Raw genomic sequence first — 16,473 nt, 5'->3', positions numbered from 1 at the left:
TAGCAGCTAGGGAAAGGTTAAGGATAGGTTTCCAGTAGACGGTGATCAATTTTAAAGCAAATCATGGCTACGAGGAGGTTGGGATGTGGCAGGAGAGTATGCCAGGCATGGAGAACACCCAATGTAAATATACAAAGATAGGAGATGGATCATCATGTTTGAGGAACAGTAAGTAGGCCAATAGGGCTGGTCTATAAAAAGTTTGGAGGGAATAATGTGGAAGTAGACTAGAAAGGCAGAAAGGGGGCCAGGTGATCAAAACCTTTAAATGCCAGAGTATTTCATATTTGATCCTAGAGAAAATAGGGAGTTGCTGGAACTAATCAATTGGGGGGGGGGGGGAGGAAGGGAGTGAGAGGAAAGTGATTGTGACATGGCTAGATCTGTACTCTAAAAAAATCACTTTGGCAACAAAGTAGGTAACGGATTGAATTAGGCAGACTTGAGACAGAAAGACCAGTTAAAAAAATTATCAAAATAAACAATCTGATTACATGTATTTTACTACCAAGTTCATTAGCTGCTGGGGAATACGGAATAAAGGAGGAATACAGAAGATAAACAAGAAACACAAGATGATCTCCCTTAAGAAAAAATAGAAAGATTCCCCATATGCACTACAACTAAAGAATTCCAACTTCCTCTTTTAACATGGAAATACCCTAAAGCAGATTCTATAAAGTCAAGGAAATCTTAATGTGAATTCATCAAAACAGCTACCTAAATGATCAACAAGAACTCATGGAAGGGAAGTTTTAACTGCAAATGGAACAGGGGGGGAGGGAGAGTAATTTTTCATGACTAAGTAGGTACTTTTGAAAAGACAGCCTAGATGATGTGAAAGAACTTTGAACAGCATGAACCTGAGGCATTGGGGGTCAGTTCTTATTGTGATCATGTACAACACTTACGAATTCAATTAGAACATACTCCCCACAAATACCAACGGTCTCCTGTCACCCCAGAAAAACCTAAGTTCATGTATATGGACACATGACCAACTCATTTTCTAAGAAGCTAATTAGCTTTTAAAAAAAAAAGATCAATTAAACCCTTACTTCTCTTTTCTTCCTCTTCTCCAATTTTAGTATTCTGAATAGAGTTTAATGAAGAAAAGAGAAAATACCAAACAGGCAAGTTAGGTACTTCTGAAAAATCTCTTGTAAAAGGTTCAGTGGAAACTAAAGTTATTGGCAAAAATCAAATACACTGCCTCTCTGTAAGATTTTTCCATATCAGAAAAGAAGTGCTACTTTCTCATGACCTCATACCAACAATTCAACTTCCTCTTCACCTATCTTTCCACAAAATTCTCTTATTCCATTGCTATAATTTTTTAAATTTATAACTACCTTTTTAAAGGAGATATCTTACAGCTACAAGGAAGTTTTAGTGGAAGAGAAATCATAAGCAAAATGTTCCTGTTAGAGCTTGCAGCTCAAAGGCATGCACTTCCTATACACATTCCTTTACTCTCAACAAACAGGGCTGTCTCTTCCATTTTTTTTTGCCATGCCTTTAAAACCTGTTCAATTCTGCTAAGAATCATGAAGCAGGGAGATGGAAGAAGTCAAGTTTGTAAAGAGAAAAAACTGTATTTCCTATTCAATATTAGCTAGAGGGAGACTTTAAATTTTAAGACTAAAAACAATGTAAGTTCAACTGTTCTCAGTCCTTTTTCACCTATCAATGTCAATAATGCCTAACAACAGACAGGGGTTGTGTTTATGTTGTTTTGTGTAGAACCTACCTATCACAATGTCAAGTAAGTGAAAAAAAAATGTATTTTTTGCTTGAAGATACATATCCTGTAATTCCTGAACCTGATCTCTTAGGTTATGAGATAGCTATAATGGAGAAATATATGTACTATACATGACCATACTTCATTATTTCTGGCTTCTTCACCAGGATAATATCAAAGATAGTAGTGTACTAATTTAGTTTCTACATTAGCTCTGATTTATTTTGTTTAAGTAATACAAAATAAGCCCTACTAAATTCTGTTAAACTTAAAAATGTATGTTTCTAGATGAAATAAGGGAGGGAAAAGCAGGTTTGAGGCCATACTAAAGAACACTTTCTTAATATCAATAAGAATACTGTTTCTGTATCACATTAATCACATGTACTGGTACTTCACATTATACAGAAACTAATTTTAGTAGAGGTATTATTATACACCAAGATATCTCTTAGAATTAACAGCTCTCCTTCCTCTGCCTTCCTTATCTTCCTCTTTTTTTCTTACTTTTCTCTACTTCCACCCTATATTTCTCAATTGATCCTTCACTGCCCTCCAATTCTTTTAACTCCCCCCAACCCCTCCAACCAAATGTTTTCATTAGGCACTGAGAGACCAAGATTTTAAGTTCCAGCCTATGATAAACTCTTCTCATTAATTTGGAATGAGTGCTTGATGGTAAGGTTCATAAAAAGTGAGCCTGTCCCTGCAACAAAAGGTACTGAACACAATATGAAAATCAAAATATTATGGATCAAAGAATGTTCAGCTAAATGTCCTGATGAAAGAACATTAGCTTATTACCCCATATTTATCATCATGATAATTCATTTATAAAGTTCTCTAAGACTTACAAAGAGCTTTCCTGACCACAATTCTAAAAGGTAGGTAATACCAAATGTTATTATCTCCATTTCTCAAACAAAAAATGAAGGCACAGCAAAGTTAAGTGTCTTATCCAGGATCACAGTTAACTGTCAGAGCCAAGACTAAAACTCAGATCTTCTGACTCCTAGATCGGCACCCTCTACAATAACATCAAAGACAATCAAACAAAAGATCACTGCAGTCCTAGAATTTACTCATTGAAAGTACCCTCTGACCTTTCAGTCTCCTTCTGACTGGATGGTTCTTCCTAGAACTTCCTTTTAAGGAGGGTGCCCAGGACAGCCATATCTTCATTTCTCTCTAAGCTGCAGTCTAGATCTTTTCTCTCATATTCCTAGGTCAGGTCGTGCTCTTAACCTCACCCTTACTTTTCGGCTCCTTTTCTGTTGCCTTCCTCTATTAGACTATTAACTCCTTGAGGACAGAGATGATCTACTTAGCATAGCAGGGCACATAGAAAGCACAAACGTCCAGACTAACTGGCTGAGATCCTAAATGCATAATTATACAAACAACTATAGGCCACCTACACCTCTGGTCCACAACTCCCAAGATCCCTTGAATGAAATTGGAGTTAAGAGAACTTTAGTCTAACTCCTGGCTCTGCCACTTATTAGTCATGTGACCACAGGCAAGCTATTCAATGTCCCTGGGCCTTAGTTTTCTCATCTGTTAATATGGAATTGGACTAGGTGATCTGTGAGGTTCCTTTCACTTCTAAATCCTATGATATTATATATGACTCTAAAAAGGTGAAAAGAAGGAATCTTGTTGATAACGATGACCTGTTATCTGTAGTATTTGGATAACTTTTTGCTCCTGTGTGTTACTATCGATCTGGTTATCAAAAAAATATTTTCCTCACTCTTCTGCTTACCTGGGGATCTATATTTTGTTCTGTCACTAAAACCCTATTCTGAGCTTTCATAATAGAATGTAAGTGGCTTTGCCTCCTCAAATGCTCTGCCAGAGCCAAGTAAGTTCTAATAGATCTTTAAAAGTTGGAAAGGAATCCACTTCCAGTGCCCAGCCACAGCCTATCTCTGAGTGTGGAAAGGCTCAGCCCCAAGAGGTTAGCCATCAGTTATATAAGCTTTTCAACCATAGCAATTCACAAAATGTGAAAAGTCTGCACTGGGCTCCAGTGGAAGGACTATTAGCACAAGTAAAATGGAAGCTCTTCCTAAATACTGATCTTTATTACCATAGGAATGGTAGACAATACAGTTGACAGGAAGTAGGGAGTGGTGGGAAGGGATAATGGAATACTAAGCATTGGAGAGGAAGAAGAGAACAAAAGTGCCACAGGGCACATAAATGGTGAAAACACAAGTACTAGCTCTCTAAGATGCAATATGGAGGGATGATCTAAGTAGAAATCAATCAACAGGCCCTCTGCTAAGTGCTGGGCTATGAAGACAGAAAGAACTAAAATATTATACGTGTGTAGTTGTAGTGGTAGTAATGGTGGTGGTAGAATTACCAACTAAAAGAAGAAATGTCAAGGATCCTCTATTTTGTAAAAATGAAAGCAAGTGCTATGAAACAAGAGCAAAGTTAGCCAAATATACGGTAGCCAAAAAAAGCTAATGTGATTTTTTAGGCTAAGTTAAGAAAAGGATAATGCCCAAAACCAAAGGGATGACAGTTCCACTGTATTCTTCTCTGGTCAGACAACATGTGGAGTAGTGGACAGTGAACGCAACATTGTTAAGAAAGTTAGTGATAAGCTAGAGAACATTCAGAAAAAGGCAATCAAAATAGTAAGGGGTTTGGAGAATAGTCTAATATGAGGATCAACTACAGTTGAGCCTGAAAGGGGAAAAAAGCTTTAGGACATCTTGAAAGGTCTTTAAGTATCTGAAAGGCTATCAGGAAGAAAAGGGATTAGACCTATTCAGTTTGACCCCACAGAATAAAATTAATGAATATGATTTATATAAAAAACCAGTCTTGATGTAAGGAAAAAACGATTACAGCCATCCAAAAATGGAATGACTTGCTTCAGGAGGTAGTGTGCTCCTCCTCAAGAAAGGTCTTTAAGCAATAGCTTGATGATCATTTCTTGAATATACCTGTAAAAGGGAATCTTGACAAGCTACAATATAGATAATTACATCATCTCTGGGCCTCTTGCAACTCTGTGGGTCTATGACACATGTTGGGTGAGCATTAGGAAAATTGCAAAAATATGACAAACTAATATTTCTACTTGCTTCTTATAATGAAACATTGGTTAATTATCCAACCCAATTACTAATGTATATAAAATGCAGGAATTCTCATGGGGATAAAATCACTAGCATTATTATCCAGAGTTGCCCTAAATCAATGACAAACTGAATTAGCCCTTGATCTAACTGTAACAATCAGATCTATGAAGTGTAATATAAACTAAGCTTTTTACGTTAAGAAATATGTAAAGTAAATATTGCAAAATTACAAAGAAGCATAATCCCAAAGAAAATACACGAATCACTTCCCCCACTCCTCTGCAGAGTTGGGAGATCAATGAATATGAAACACTGCGTATATTTTCAATTTATTTGATATATTGATCACTTTTGCTGACTATTTTTTCTCTTCTTCCACTTTTCCTTTTCTTTTTTCCTTAAAAAAAAAATTCTTAGTTATATGGCATGACTCTCTGGGAAAGGAGAAGGGGAGTTGGATACAGAAGGAAATTAGGTAATATAAAAACAAAAAATATCAATAAAAATTATTTCTAAAAGAATGAAATTTGACTTTAACTTGAAATTGATCCATGAACAATAACAGGAAATGGAGAATATACTTGTGATTTCATTGTTACAGGGAACTCCAGAACAAGGAAACTTCCTCTGTTATTGTTACTGTGTTCTTGAGTCATTTCAGCCATATCTGACACTTTGTGACCCCAGTTGGGGTTTTCTTAGCAAAGACACTGGAGTGGTTTGCCATTTCCTTCTCTAGATCATTATACTGACGAGGAAACTTGAGTACCAGAACCGGTACTCTATCCACTATGCCAATCTAGCTGCCCTACTCCCTCTAGCAATAGGTAATACAGGTAGCAACTTACAAGTCTTAGAGAGTTGCCTGGGACACTGAGAGGTTAAGTAACTTACCCACTGTCAACCTGCCCCAGGCAGCAGGTGTCAGAGGCAGTACTTGAACCCAGCTCTTCATGGCTCTAAGGCCAATCCTATATTCATATGCCCCTGCAAACAATAATATATAATATTGGAAAGGCAGCTAGGGAGCACAATAGATAGAACTCTGGGTCTGGAGCAAGAAAGATCCAAGTTCAAATCTGGCCTATGACACTTACTGTGTGATTGTGGGCAAGTCACTTAACCTCTCCTTGCTTTAATTTCCTCAGCTGTAAATAATAAGAGCCCCTACTTCTCAGACTTGTGAAGATAATATTTGTAAAGTCCTTAGCATAGTGCCTGGATCATTACAAACACTTAATGAATGCTTATTAATGTAATTTTTTTAACTTTTCATTTTTTAAAGTATTTGTAAAAACATTTCATTTGATTCTCATAATAACCCTCTTTATACTAATAATAACTACGATAATGATAATAAACTAGAGAGGCAAGGCTGCAAAGTGGAGAGAAAGTGAGTTCAGACTCAGAAAAATCTGGGTTCACTCCCCTCTTTGGACCCCAACTGACTCTGTGACTCTGGGCGACACACTTAACTTCGGAATGCACAGACAACCAAGGCTAAATTTCAGAGAAGGTTCTGCTCAGTACTGGAAGAAACAGTTCTTCAGATGGAGCTCCCAATAGCAATGTAATCAAATGTCTGATTTAAAAAACAAAACAAAACCATACAAACCCAAAACAAAAACATTAATAGCATTTACACAGTGCTTTAAGGTTTTCAAAAAGCTTGACATATTTTAGAAATATGATCTTCACAAAAGTCCTATCAGGCAGGTATGATCGTTATTAGGCTAAAAGAAGTTAAAGGTTAGGAAACTTACCTGGGGCCACACCAGAACTAATATCAAAGGTGAATTAAAGCCTAGGTCTTCCTAACTAAGATAATCATTTTATCTGCTACAATACTTTCTCAGGGGTAAATCAGAGCAATATTTGGCAAATACATTGAAAGATTTAAACAAAGCTACAAATAAAGGTGGGATATACATGTGCTTCTGAGTCTAGTAGAAATATACAAAGGGCCCACAGTAAAAAATGTTTTATTAACATGATGACTGTACAACAATAGAAACTAATTTTTTTCTATTCCTTGAGAATAATTTAATGCAATATTGCTATATATTATGATAAATTGTCCTAAAATCAAGTAAAGACTTACTAACCTGTTTAACATATTCAATTAGGCTTGGGATACAATTAATTTCAAATCTAAGGTTTTTCAGAGGCTCCAGCCACTTTCCAAGTTCTGAAAGGAAAAAAAAGAACTTTAAGCTTTAGATAAAAAGAAAACTTTCAAAATAAAGCCTGTGAAAAGATTCTTGACCAATACAGAACAGTCGTAGCACATAAAGATTTAATTTCCACAAATTAAATTATGTTCAGCCTAAAGAATGATTAAATTATGTTTCTGCTTTCTTAATGAATGGTTTCAGGGTTTTCAAATAATCTTAAAAAGGAAGGCAAGAGGCAGTGAGGTAAAATAGAAATTGTGTTGGAGTTGGGAGTCAGAGCATCCAGGATCAAATTACATCTCTGACACTTACTAGCTGTGAGGCCCTGGACAAGTCACTTCACAAGCTCTTAGCCTCATTTTCTCAAAGGAGGTTCAATTAAATGGCCTTAGAGGCCTCTTCTAAGCTTTTGATCTATGATCATCTGTTAACATAATATTACTCCTGAAATATGTAACTACTTCAGTTATTTGGTTTCTAAAAACAAGATTTCTGAATTTCCTAAAAACTCTCCATGGTATCCATTTAACTGTCAATTTTCAGCCTTACTTCCAATTTGAAAAAATAAATTCTGCTTCCACGTCAAAACAAAAATTCAATATATCTCACAAACAAAGAGAGGGGCTCATGATTTCACTGGTATGGGAAACTCTCCAGGGAGAAAACTACATCTAAAAATCCAGGTCAGCAACTTCTCTGAGCAGTAAAATGACTTGCCCACAGCCACACAACCAGGATGTGTCAGAATTGGGACTTGACTCAGGTCTCTCTGGCCAGCTCTCTCAAAAGGTCAGTTCTGCATTCGCTATACCACGGAACGTGTGTCTGTCTGTCTCTGCCTGCCTCTGTATACACACACACACACATACAATAAAACAGGACATTGTGCAAAACTGCACTAAGACTTTTAGGACACACTCTGTGTGTGTATGTGTATACACCCATTATATATTATTAGATATTTTATTCTATGTATGTATCTGATATGTACCTACATGTCTCCACCATTAGAATATAATACTGTTCTCTATCACCTGTATCATGCTTAATCGCAATTACTATTCACTCTAAAAATAAACTAGGGGAGAAATCATATCCCTTAATATAAACTATAGAATATTTAAATCTATTTTGATTTTATTAGACATTACATTAGTTAAAATGAAGTACTTATCCATATCAAACATTTATACCTGAAAAACTAAATCTACTTGCAGATTATCCACTGGAATGAAGAGATCATATAAATAAAAAGAAAAAAATATCTACAATATTGGATTCAAATTCTACCAGTGGTTATGACATAACTGGCATAATTATAAAAAATAAACTATGAAAACTTTCATACACAATCCATGCTATACTAAACATACTATAAGAATAAGGAGGAAGAAAATCAAAATAAAGGCCTCTTACTTTCTTCGACAACTATGAATGGACAAAACATCTATGCATAATTTTGATGGAACTCTATTTAGTAGGCCCAAGATATTATCTAAGTTAGATAAAAAGAAAAAAAATAAGTACATAATTTAAAATCCTAAAGCACATATGACCTAAGAATGTTTGCTCAAAAATGTAAATACATTTTCTTCCTATTATGTTCTTACACTTGGAAATTGGAAATAATAATACAAAATATTTCTAATAAATATATATAAATTAGAATTTTGAAAAAATGTCCTAGATAAGATTTTTCCAGACATATTTTATTCAAAATCAAATTATTTTTTAAAATAAATGTCCATTTTCAACAATCAAATCTCCACATAATTCCAACAAGTTACGGCAAACCACAAACAGTTCGTGAATAACTACAAAGGGAAGATAAACCTACAAGGAAGTATGTGGATAACTGCAAATTTGAAACTGAACACTTTTATTCCAGTTTTAAGTTAGCCACTCTTACTAGTCAATCACCAATATCTACAATTACTTCTAAGAAAAGACATGTTCCCAATAATTCTCTAAAATTCTTGGCTGTATATAAAAGCTTCAACTGAAATCTAATCTTATACGGTGAAAAATATATCAGCATCGCTCTATTCATGATCAAAACCTGGTAAGGCATTAGGAGATACTTAAAATAGTTTTCCAAGATGTTCTGCACACATTAATAACTTCATGTATCACACCTTGCAATTTCGTGTTATTTTCATCTGCTTTACAAAGCTTCAAGAGAGGCGCTGCATGTTGCTCTAGCATCTGGACATCACTAGAAGACTGAACCACCAACAAAACAAGTATGCACGCATAATTATAAGCTACCGATTTCTTTGACTTGGAGTCCCTGAAACAAGATAAGATTTTTAAGCTCTTGGAACAAATGCATCTATTTCTTCATTCATTATAACATAAAAGGTTTTCTAGGTTCTCAGGTACAAAATGCAGAATCAGAACACTGTCTTTCAAACCACCTCTTTTCCACTTAATTTTAAAGAGAATAAGATAGTTACAAATGCCACACAATATAATTTTCAAATGCCACAATGTAATTTCTGAAGACAAGAGATCATATTGTATTCAAACTCAGTTCATATAAATAAATGCATACTACAATGCAGCAGTTCTCAAAACTTTTTTGTTCAGGGCAGAGTAAAATTCTTTGCTGCAAGGAATAGCAACAGTGGAGACTTGTCCACATGCATGCCAATCTAAGTTCCATACAATTCAGAGCACACACTTTTTGAATCACTAGAATGATGGAAACGACAACACAAGCCTTCACAGCTACAGAAGTGTACAGAAGTACAGATACATATTTGCTTCCCTCCTCCATTACTTCACGGAGTAGCCATCAACACTACCCTTCTGGGAAAAGGAAGCAGAAGCCCAAAAGTTTGGTTTCTCACAAGCCTATAGGAGTACTTTGAATACCAACATGGCAGTTTTTATTTCATTTGTGAGGTCTTGTTACTTTATCAGAAAGAGGTGTATGACTACAAGATAACACATGGCATCACAGTGGCAACCCATTTCATTAGGTCAGTCACATCATATTTTTGGCAATGTGATATTTCTGTAATTCTACCTTTTAATCAACTAATAAGTCAGTTTGAGGCAAACATCCAAAAAAGTGTCAATTTTTATTTTTGAATCATCTTCCTTTCAAAAATATGTCGGATTGATCTAGTTTTTCACTATAATGGGAAACAAAACCAAAAAACAGTAAATAATTACCCTAAAGCCTCTTTGGAGTAGTACTCCATTAGAGTAATAAGACTCTGGAGATTCTTTTCAAGACTGAAGACATGACCAACAGCTGCTCTTCCCATGGGGTTAAAAGTAATCTGGTAAAGATTATGAAGGGTTCCCAAGAGATCTGAATGGTCAGTTTCCTCATTATTTGTGCAACGCTGAAAATGACAAAACAGTTCTGTAATAAACTGCAAAGTCTGGGTTGAATACTGTAGCCACAAGGCAAATGTATCATCAATAACACCATCAGTCTGGAGACCATCTTCTTCTTCTTGATCAAGAAGGTGACAAAGAGCTCTAATCAGCAAGTTGGTTGCTTCATGTTCCGAGAGGAAAAAAAGAAGACCTTTTTGTGACTGTGTGAGAAACTTCAAAACATCCTTCATAGCCTGCAGCACAGCAGGGTGAGCACTTATTGCTGGAATTGACAACAGCAAGGTGACCAATTCTAGGAAGTGGTGGCTGTGAAGGTATCTGTAAGGACGATAAAGCACACTTAAGTCACCAATGGATGTCTGCCTCCCTGCCTTTTCTCACCTCCACATCTTAGAATCTCTAATGTCCTTCAAAATTCAGTGCAAACCCCATCTCTTCCACAAAGTCTTTCCCAACTCCCCAATCACCACTGCCCTCCACATTACTTTCCATTTAGTTTACATGTATTTAAAGGCATACGCACTGTCTCCCCCAACAGAATGTAAGCTACAGGAGAGCAGGAATTGTTTCATTTTTGTCTATATCCCAACACTGACCACTGGGACTCGCAGAGGAGATACCTAATAAATGGCTGCCCACTAATCAATTCCCTTGAATGAACAACTTTAACAGAAAGCATAACACAAGCATTATTTTCCTTAACTATTCATAAACAGTAATATTGCCATAACATTTAATTAGTCAACACATAACACTTCAAAAATATTCCTCCCCTTCTCCAAAGTTCTAAATATTTATTACATTGTAAACATATTATTCCTCCACTGATACTTTCTAAGAGCTGGAACTGGAAACCTTTGGTGGAAAGAAAAATAATCCCATGAGAACCTACTCTAGTATTCAAATACTTACTGATTAACATCCATGAAAGTTTTTTGAGGATACTTCATTTTGATAAGGTCTAAGTATTAGTATCACCACTTTATAGATTAGGAAACTGAGGCTCTCAAAGACTGAAAAATTTCACTCCTGATTCCACCTGATTAGTAAATGCATTAATTGGGATTTGAATCCCAGGTTGTTTAAAAAATACACAGAAGAAGACAGGATTAGTAGCACAGACCTGAAATCCTGCTAGTAGAGGAGACTGAGGCTAGTAGATCATTTGCATTTGGGTGTACTGAGCTGCCATAGCACTAAAGCCAATCAGAAGTTGGCCCCTACATGGTGAGCCCTTGAAAGTGGGGCACCAACAGGCTTGCTAAAGAGAGGCAAACTGATCCAGGTGAGGCGAAACAGAGCAAATTAAAGTTTCTTATACTAAACAGCAATGGCTCAGGTCCATAAGAGTCTCCTGCACTTCCAGGCCAGGTGAGAGAAGGAAACCTGGTCTCAAAAAACAGTAACAACTACAACAAAAAAAAACCCCAACCCAACCCCCCCAAAAAAACCAGACTAGAGCTGGCATTCAGAAGGTAACACAGACAAGCAGGGTGTTGTGGATGCTACTATGTTGAATTAAACATATACTTTAAAGAAAACTTTATGTAACAGAGATGAGTCCTCTTTTCTTCCTTGGATATTGGAAACTTTCATGTTTGCTAGTTCATAATAAAAATAAAAGTTAAATAAATAAATAAAATGTGTTACAGTTATTTGTATACCCTACAGACCGTAATTTCCAAGAGAGCAATGAAGTCTTATCTAAAATTTTTATCTCCCCAGCACCTAGCACAATGCTCTGAACCAGGGCTGCCAAATGACCCTAATACATTTCAAATGAAAAATCCATGAAACCTAAAAAAGTTTCTTTTAGGTCATTACATTTAAACTCAAGAAATTTTCCCATAGAAGCCCTACTCCACTTCAATGTACTAAGCTTTCCATTAACTGCAACTATACTTCAGGCAAATACAACCTAAAAGAAGTCAAGCACAAAATTATTATTAATTGCCAATATGTGGATTTTCTGCTGTCATTTCAAACTGGAATTCATTTCTCTCTTCCTAAAAAATAAAAATCATCTCTTTGCACTAGTTTTCTTATTTCTGTAACTGAAACTCCTATTCTCCCAGGAAGCTAATCCAGAAATCTAGGAAATCATGTTTAGATATGGGGAGGATTCTTAAAGAAGAGGGGAAAATCAGTTACCAAATCCTACCAATTTCCCTTCAAAACAAGTGGCAGTATACTGATATTTTAGAACCAGAGGGTAAAACAGAAATTGAAAGAATCGACCAATCACCTCCTGAAAGAGATCCCCAAAAGAAAACTCCTAAGAATATTGCAGCCAAATTCCAGACTTTCCGGGTCAAGGAGAAAATATTGCAAGCAGTCAGAAAGAAACAATTCAAGTATTGTGGAAACACAATCAAAATAACACAAGATTCAGCAGCTTCTACATTAATGAACCGGAGGGCTTGGAATATAATATTCCAGAGGTCAAAGGAGATAGGATTACAACCAAGAATCACCTGCCCAGCAAAACTGAGTATAATCCTTCAGGGAAAAAATGGATATTCAGTGAAATAGAGGACTTTCAAGCATTCTTGCTGAAAAGACCAGAGCTGAATAGAAAATTTGGCTTTTAAATACAAGACTCAAGAGAAACATGAAGAGGTAAACAGAAAAGAGAAATCATAAGGGACTTATTAAGGCTGAACTGTTTACATTCCTACACGGAAAGATGATATTTGTAACTCATGAGACCTTTGTAAGTATTAGGGTAGTTGGAGGGAAAAAATTGTATGTATGTATATATAGATAGACAGAAAAATAGAGGGCACAGGGTGAGTTGAAGTGAAGGGATGATATCTGGAGAATAAAATTAAGGGGTGAAAGACGATTATACTGAGAGAAGGAGCAAGGAAGAGGTAGAATGGGGTAAATTATCTCACATAAAACATACAAGAAAAGGCTTTTACAGTGGAGGGGAAACAGGGGAAGGTAAGAGGAAATGAGTGAATCTTATTCTCATAGGATTTGGCTTAAGGAGGGAATAACATACACACTCAATTGGGTATAGAAATATATCTCACCCTACAGGAAAATAGGGGGGAAGGGGACAAGAGAGCAGGGATATGACAGTGGAGAGGGCAGACTGGGGGAGGGAGTAATTAGAAGCAAATACTTCTAAGGAGGGACAGGGTCAAAAGGGAGAATAGAATAAATGGGGGGTGGGATAGGATTATGGGAAATATACTTAGTTTTTTACAACATGACCACTATGGAAGTGTTTTGCATGACTACACATGTATAATCTATATTGAGTTGCTTGCCTTCTCAATGAAGGTAGGTGGGGAGAGAGAAAAGGAAAAAATCTGGAACCCAAAGTTTTAAAAACAAATGTTAGAAATTGTTTTCACAAGCAACTGGGAAATAAGATATACAGGCAATAGGGTATAGAAATCTATCCTGCCCTACAAGAAGATTGAAGGGGAAGGGGATGAGAAGGGGGGGAGGAAGGTAGAAAGGGGGCAGATTAGGGAAAGGGGTATTCAGAATGCATGCCATCTTGGGGTAGGGGGAGGGACAAGATGGGGAGAAAATTTGGAACTCAAAATCTTGTGGAAGTGAATGTTGAAAACTAAAAATAAATAAATTAATAAAATCTGGAAAAAAGTTAAAATAAAAAAAATGAGTGGCAGCAATAAACAGGCACTGACTTGGAGTCAAAAGACCTGGGTTTAAGTCTTGGTCCTATACTTTAGCTTTTGTTGTTGTTGTTGAGTGATTTCAGTCATATCTGACCCTTCATGATCCCATTTGGGGTTTTCTTGACAAAGATTCTGGAGTAGTTTGCCATTTCCTTCTCCAGCGGATCCATTTTGTCAGACAACCAGAGGTTAAACGACTTGCTCAGGGTCATACGGCAAGGAAGTGTCTGAGGCTGAATTTGAATTCAGGTCTTCTTGACTCCAGGTCCTACGTTCTATCCACTGGTTGTTATTGTTGTTTGTCCTTAGTTCTCATCAGGGAGGTGATGCCATGACATGCAAGTGAACTGGATTTAAGTGAGAGGGGGGCTGTGCAAGGTCACCAGCCTCACTTTCTCCTCCAGAGCAATCTGGGTTCACTGGCCAGATACACATCACAACAGCTGGAGATGGCCCCAGATGTGGTAGAAGACATTCATCATTTAAAGCGAAGGTCTTTCAGTGAGCCACTAGCTGCTTCCTACTTAGTTTTATGACACTTAAATACTCCCAGCCTTTGTTTCCTTATCTACAAATATTATGTACTTAGACAAGATCATCTCTCAGCTATGACAAATTACTTACATTAATCCTGTTTCCCATTAAAACCCTTAAGTATTTTTCTCATTAACTGCAATTAAATCATATGGTGCTTATGACATCAGTCTTTTGCACTAAAGAGTAGGATATCACTCACACTCATCCTTATTAAATTTCTTCTTGTTTAAGCAAAGATATGAACAAACAGTTCTCTAAAAAAGAATTGCAAATTATCAACAACCATAGGAAAGCAAGTTCTAAATCACAAATAATAAGAGAAATGCAAATCAAAAAACCCTAAGGTTCTACTTCCCACCTGGCAAATTGACAAAGATGGGAAATAATGGAGTTGTGGAAAGCTAGACACACTAATGCACTGTTGGTGGAGCTGTAAATTAATACAACTATCTTGGAAAGCAATTTAGAATTATGTGAATAAAATAGTTAAAATATGAATACTCTTTGACCCAAAAATTCCAATGCTAGGCACATGTCCCAAAACTATCACTGACAAAAAGCAAAGCCCCATATGCAACAAAATATTTTTAACAACACTTTTTGTAGTAGCAAAGACTGGAAATAAAGTAGATGTCTACTGACAGGACAATGGCTGAATAAATTATGTATAAATGTAATGGGATAGTATTGTGCTATTGTAAAGAAATGATGAAATTAGAGAAGCATGGAAAAATTTATCTGAATTGATGCAAACAGAAGTAAGCTGGGCCAAGAAATCAATACATACAACAATGACTACAACAATATAAATGAAAGAATAGAAACCACAAAATGATAAAAAATAAATTGGGCCTCAAAGAAGAGATAAGAGACAAGAACTCCCTTAACTCTTCTGCTGAAGTTAGGTGGCAGGAGAGAGGATCCACAAGTACGGACAATTCATATGTTGTCAGATTTTTTTCAATCTACTGACTGTTTTTGCTGATTTTCTTTTCTCCTTTTTAAAAAAAATTCTTTGATATATTAGCTGGCTCTCGGGCGAGAGAAGAGAGATGGACACAGGAGAAAGTTTAATTGATATAAAAATAAAAGATATTAACAGAAATGTATTTTAAAAAATTTTAACTCAAAAAATAATTCTTGTTAAATTTGATTTATGATGCCAATCTGTCCATCTATTTTAGATCCTAATTATCTCATCAACATCATAAGCTAACCATTCCAACTTTGAATCAACCCCAAATTTGATAAATATCTCATCTACATCTTCATCCAAGGAAGTCACTGATAAAAATGTTAATAGGACAGAAGGCTGCAAACGCCATCAGAGATTGTCATCCAGGGTAACAACAAATGAGCCATTAATTAAGTGTTTTTGGAGAGAGTCATTCAGTCAACTATAAATCTACCTACCATACTGTTAGTCAAAATATATTACATTCCTGACTTGAGTATACTCAACATTATTTAAACTTGTCTTGATAACTCAGTAACATTACAGACATCAATTATTATACTGTTCTGTAGATGATGTCCATTTATGAATCAACTTGTATCCATATCAGTTGTTCTTACAGTTCTTAAGGGTCTATGAAAGAAAAGTCACAACATTTCAAGAATTTGTGCTAGTGCTTAAGTTCCCAAACTTTCTTGGTTTGCAGTACTCTTAGTAATCTTTTTTGCAATGACCCTAGGCCAAATGAACCTAACAGCTGCATTTATTAAGCAGTTAGGCTGAAAATTTAAATATCCCACAGTGCCCCTGTGAGTTCAGCCCTTGGGAAACATAGTGCTAGAGTATTTTGAGAGAATGTACCCCAAAGTCTACAAACTCTTCATAATCATATGATACTTTTCCCAAAAAGGCAATTACTTTCTTTAAACCTTCCTTAATAGCTGGCTTTTAT

General features: G+C 36.0%; 1 protein-coding gene across 1 annotated transcript in view; it reads right to left on the bottom strand.

Annotated features, from left to right (window-relative positions):
* VIRMA (vir like m6A methyltransferase associated) overlaps positions 1 to 16,473 on the bottom strand; it is an 82,909-nt gene that overhangs the window by 19,447 nt on the left and 46,989 nt on the right. Inside the window, exons 9-11 of the mRNA XM_027856961.1 lie at positions 10,200 to 10,691; positions 9,155 to 9,309; positions 6,951 to 7,033 (exon numbers count right to left, since the gene is read on the bottom strand). Coding sequence (XP_027712762.1) covers positions 6,951 to 7,033; positions 9,155 to 9,309; positions 10,200 to 10,691 — 730 coding nt within the window. The remainder of the gene's footprint in view (positions 1 to 6,950; positions 7,034 to 9,154; positions 9,310 to 10,199; positions 10,692 to 16,473) is intronic.

This window comes from Vombatus ursinus, unplaced genomic scaffold (genome assembly GCF_900497805.2).
Source record: "Vombatus ursinus unplaced genomic scaffold, bare-nosed wombat genome assembly UNPS02011767.1, whole genome shotgun sequence".
Lineage (NCBI taxonomy): Eukaryota > Metazoa > Chordata > Mammalia > Diprotodontia > Vombatidae > Vombatus > Vombatus ursinus.
This window is presented reverse-complemented; position numbering and strand designations above follow the sequence as displayed.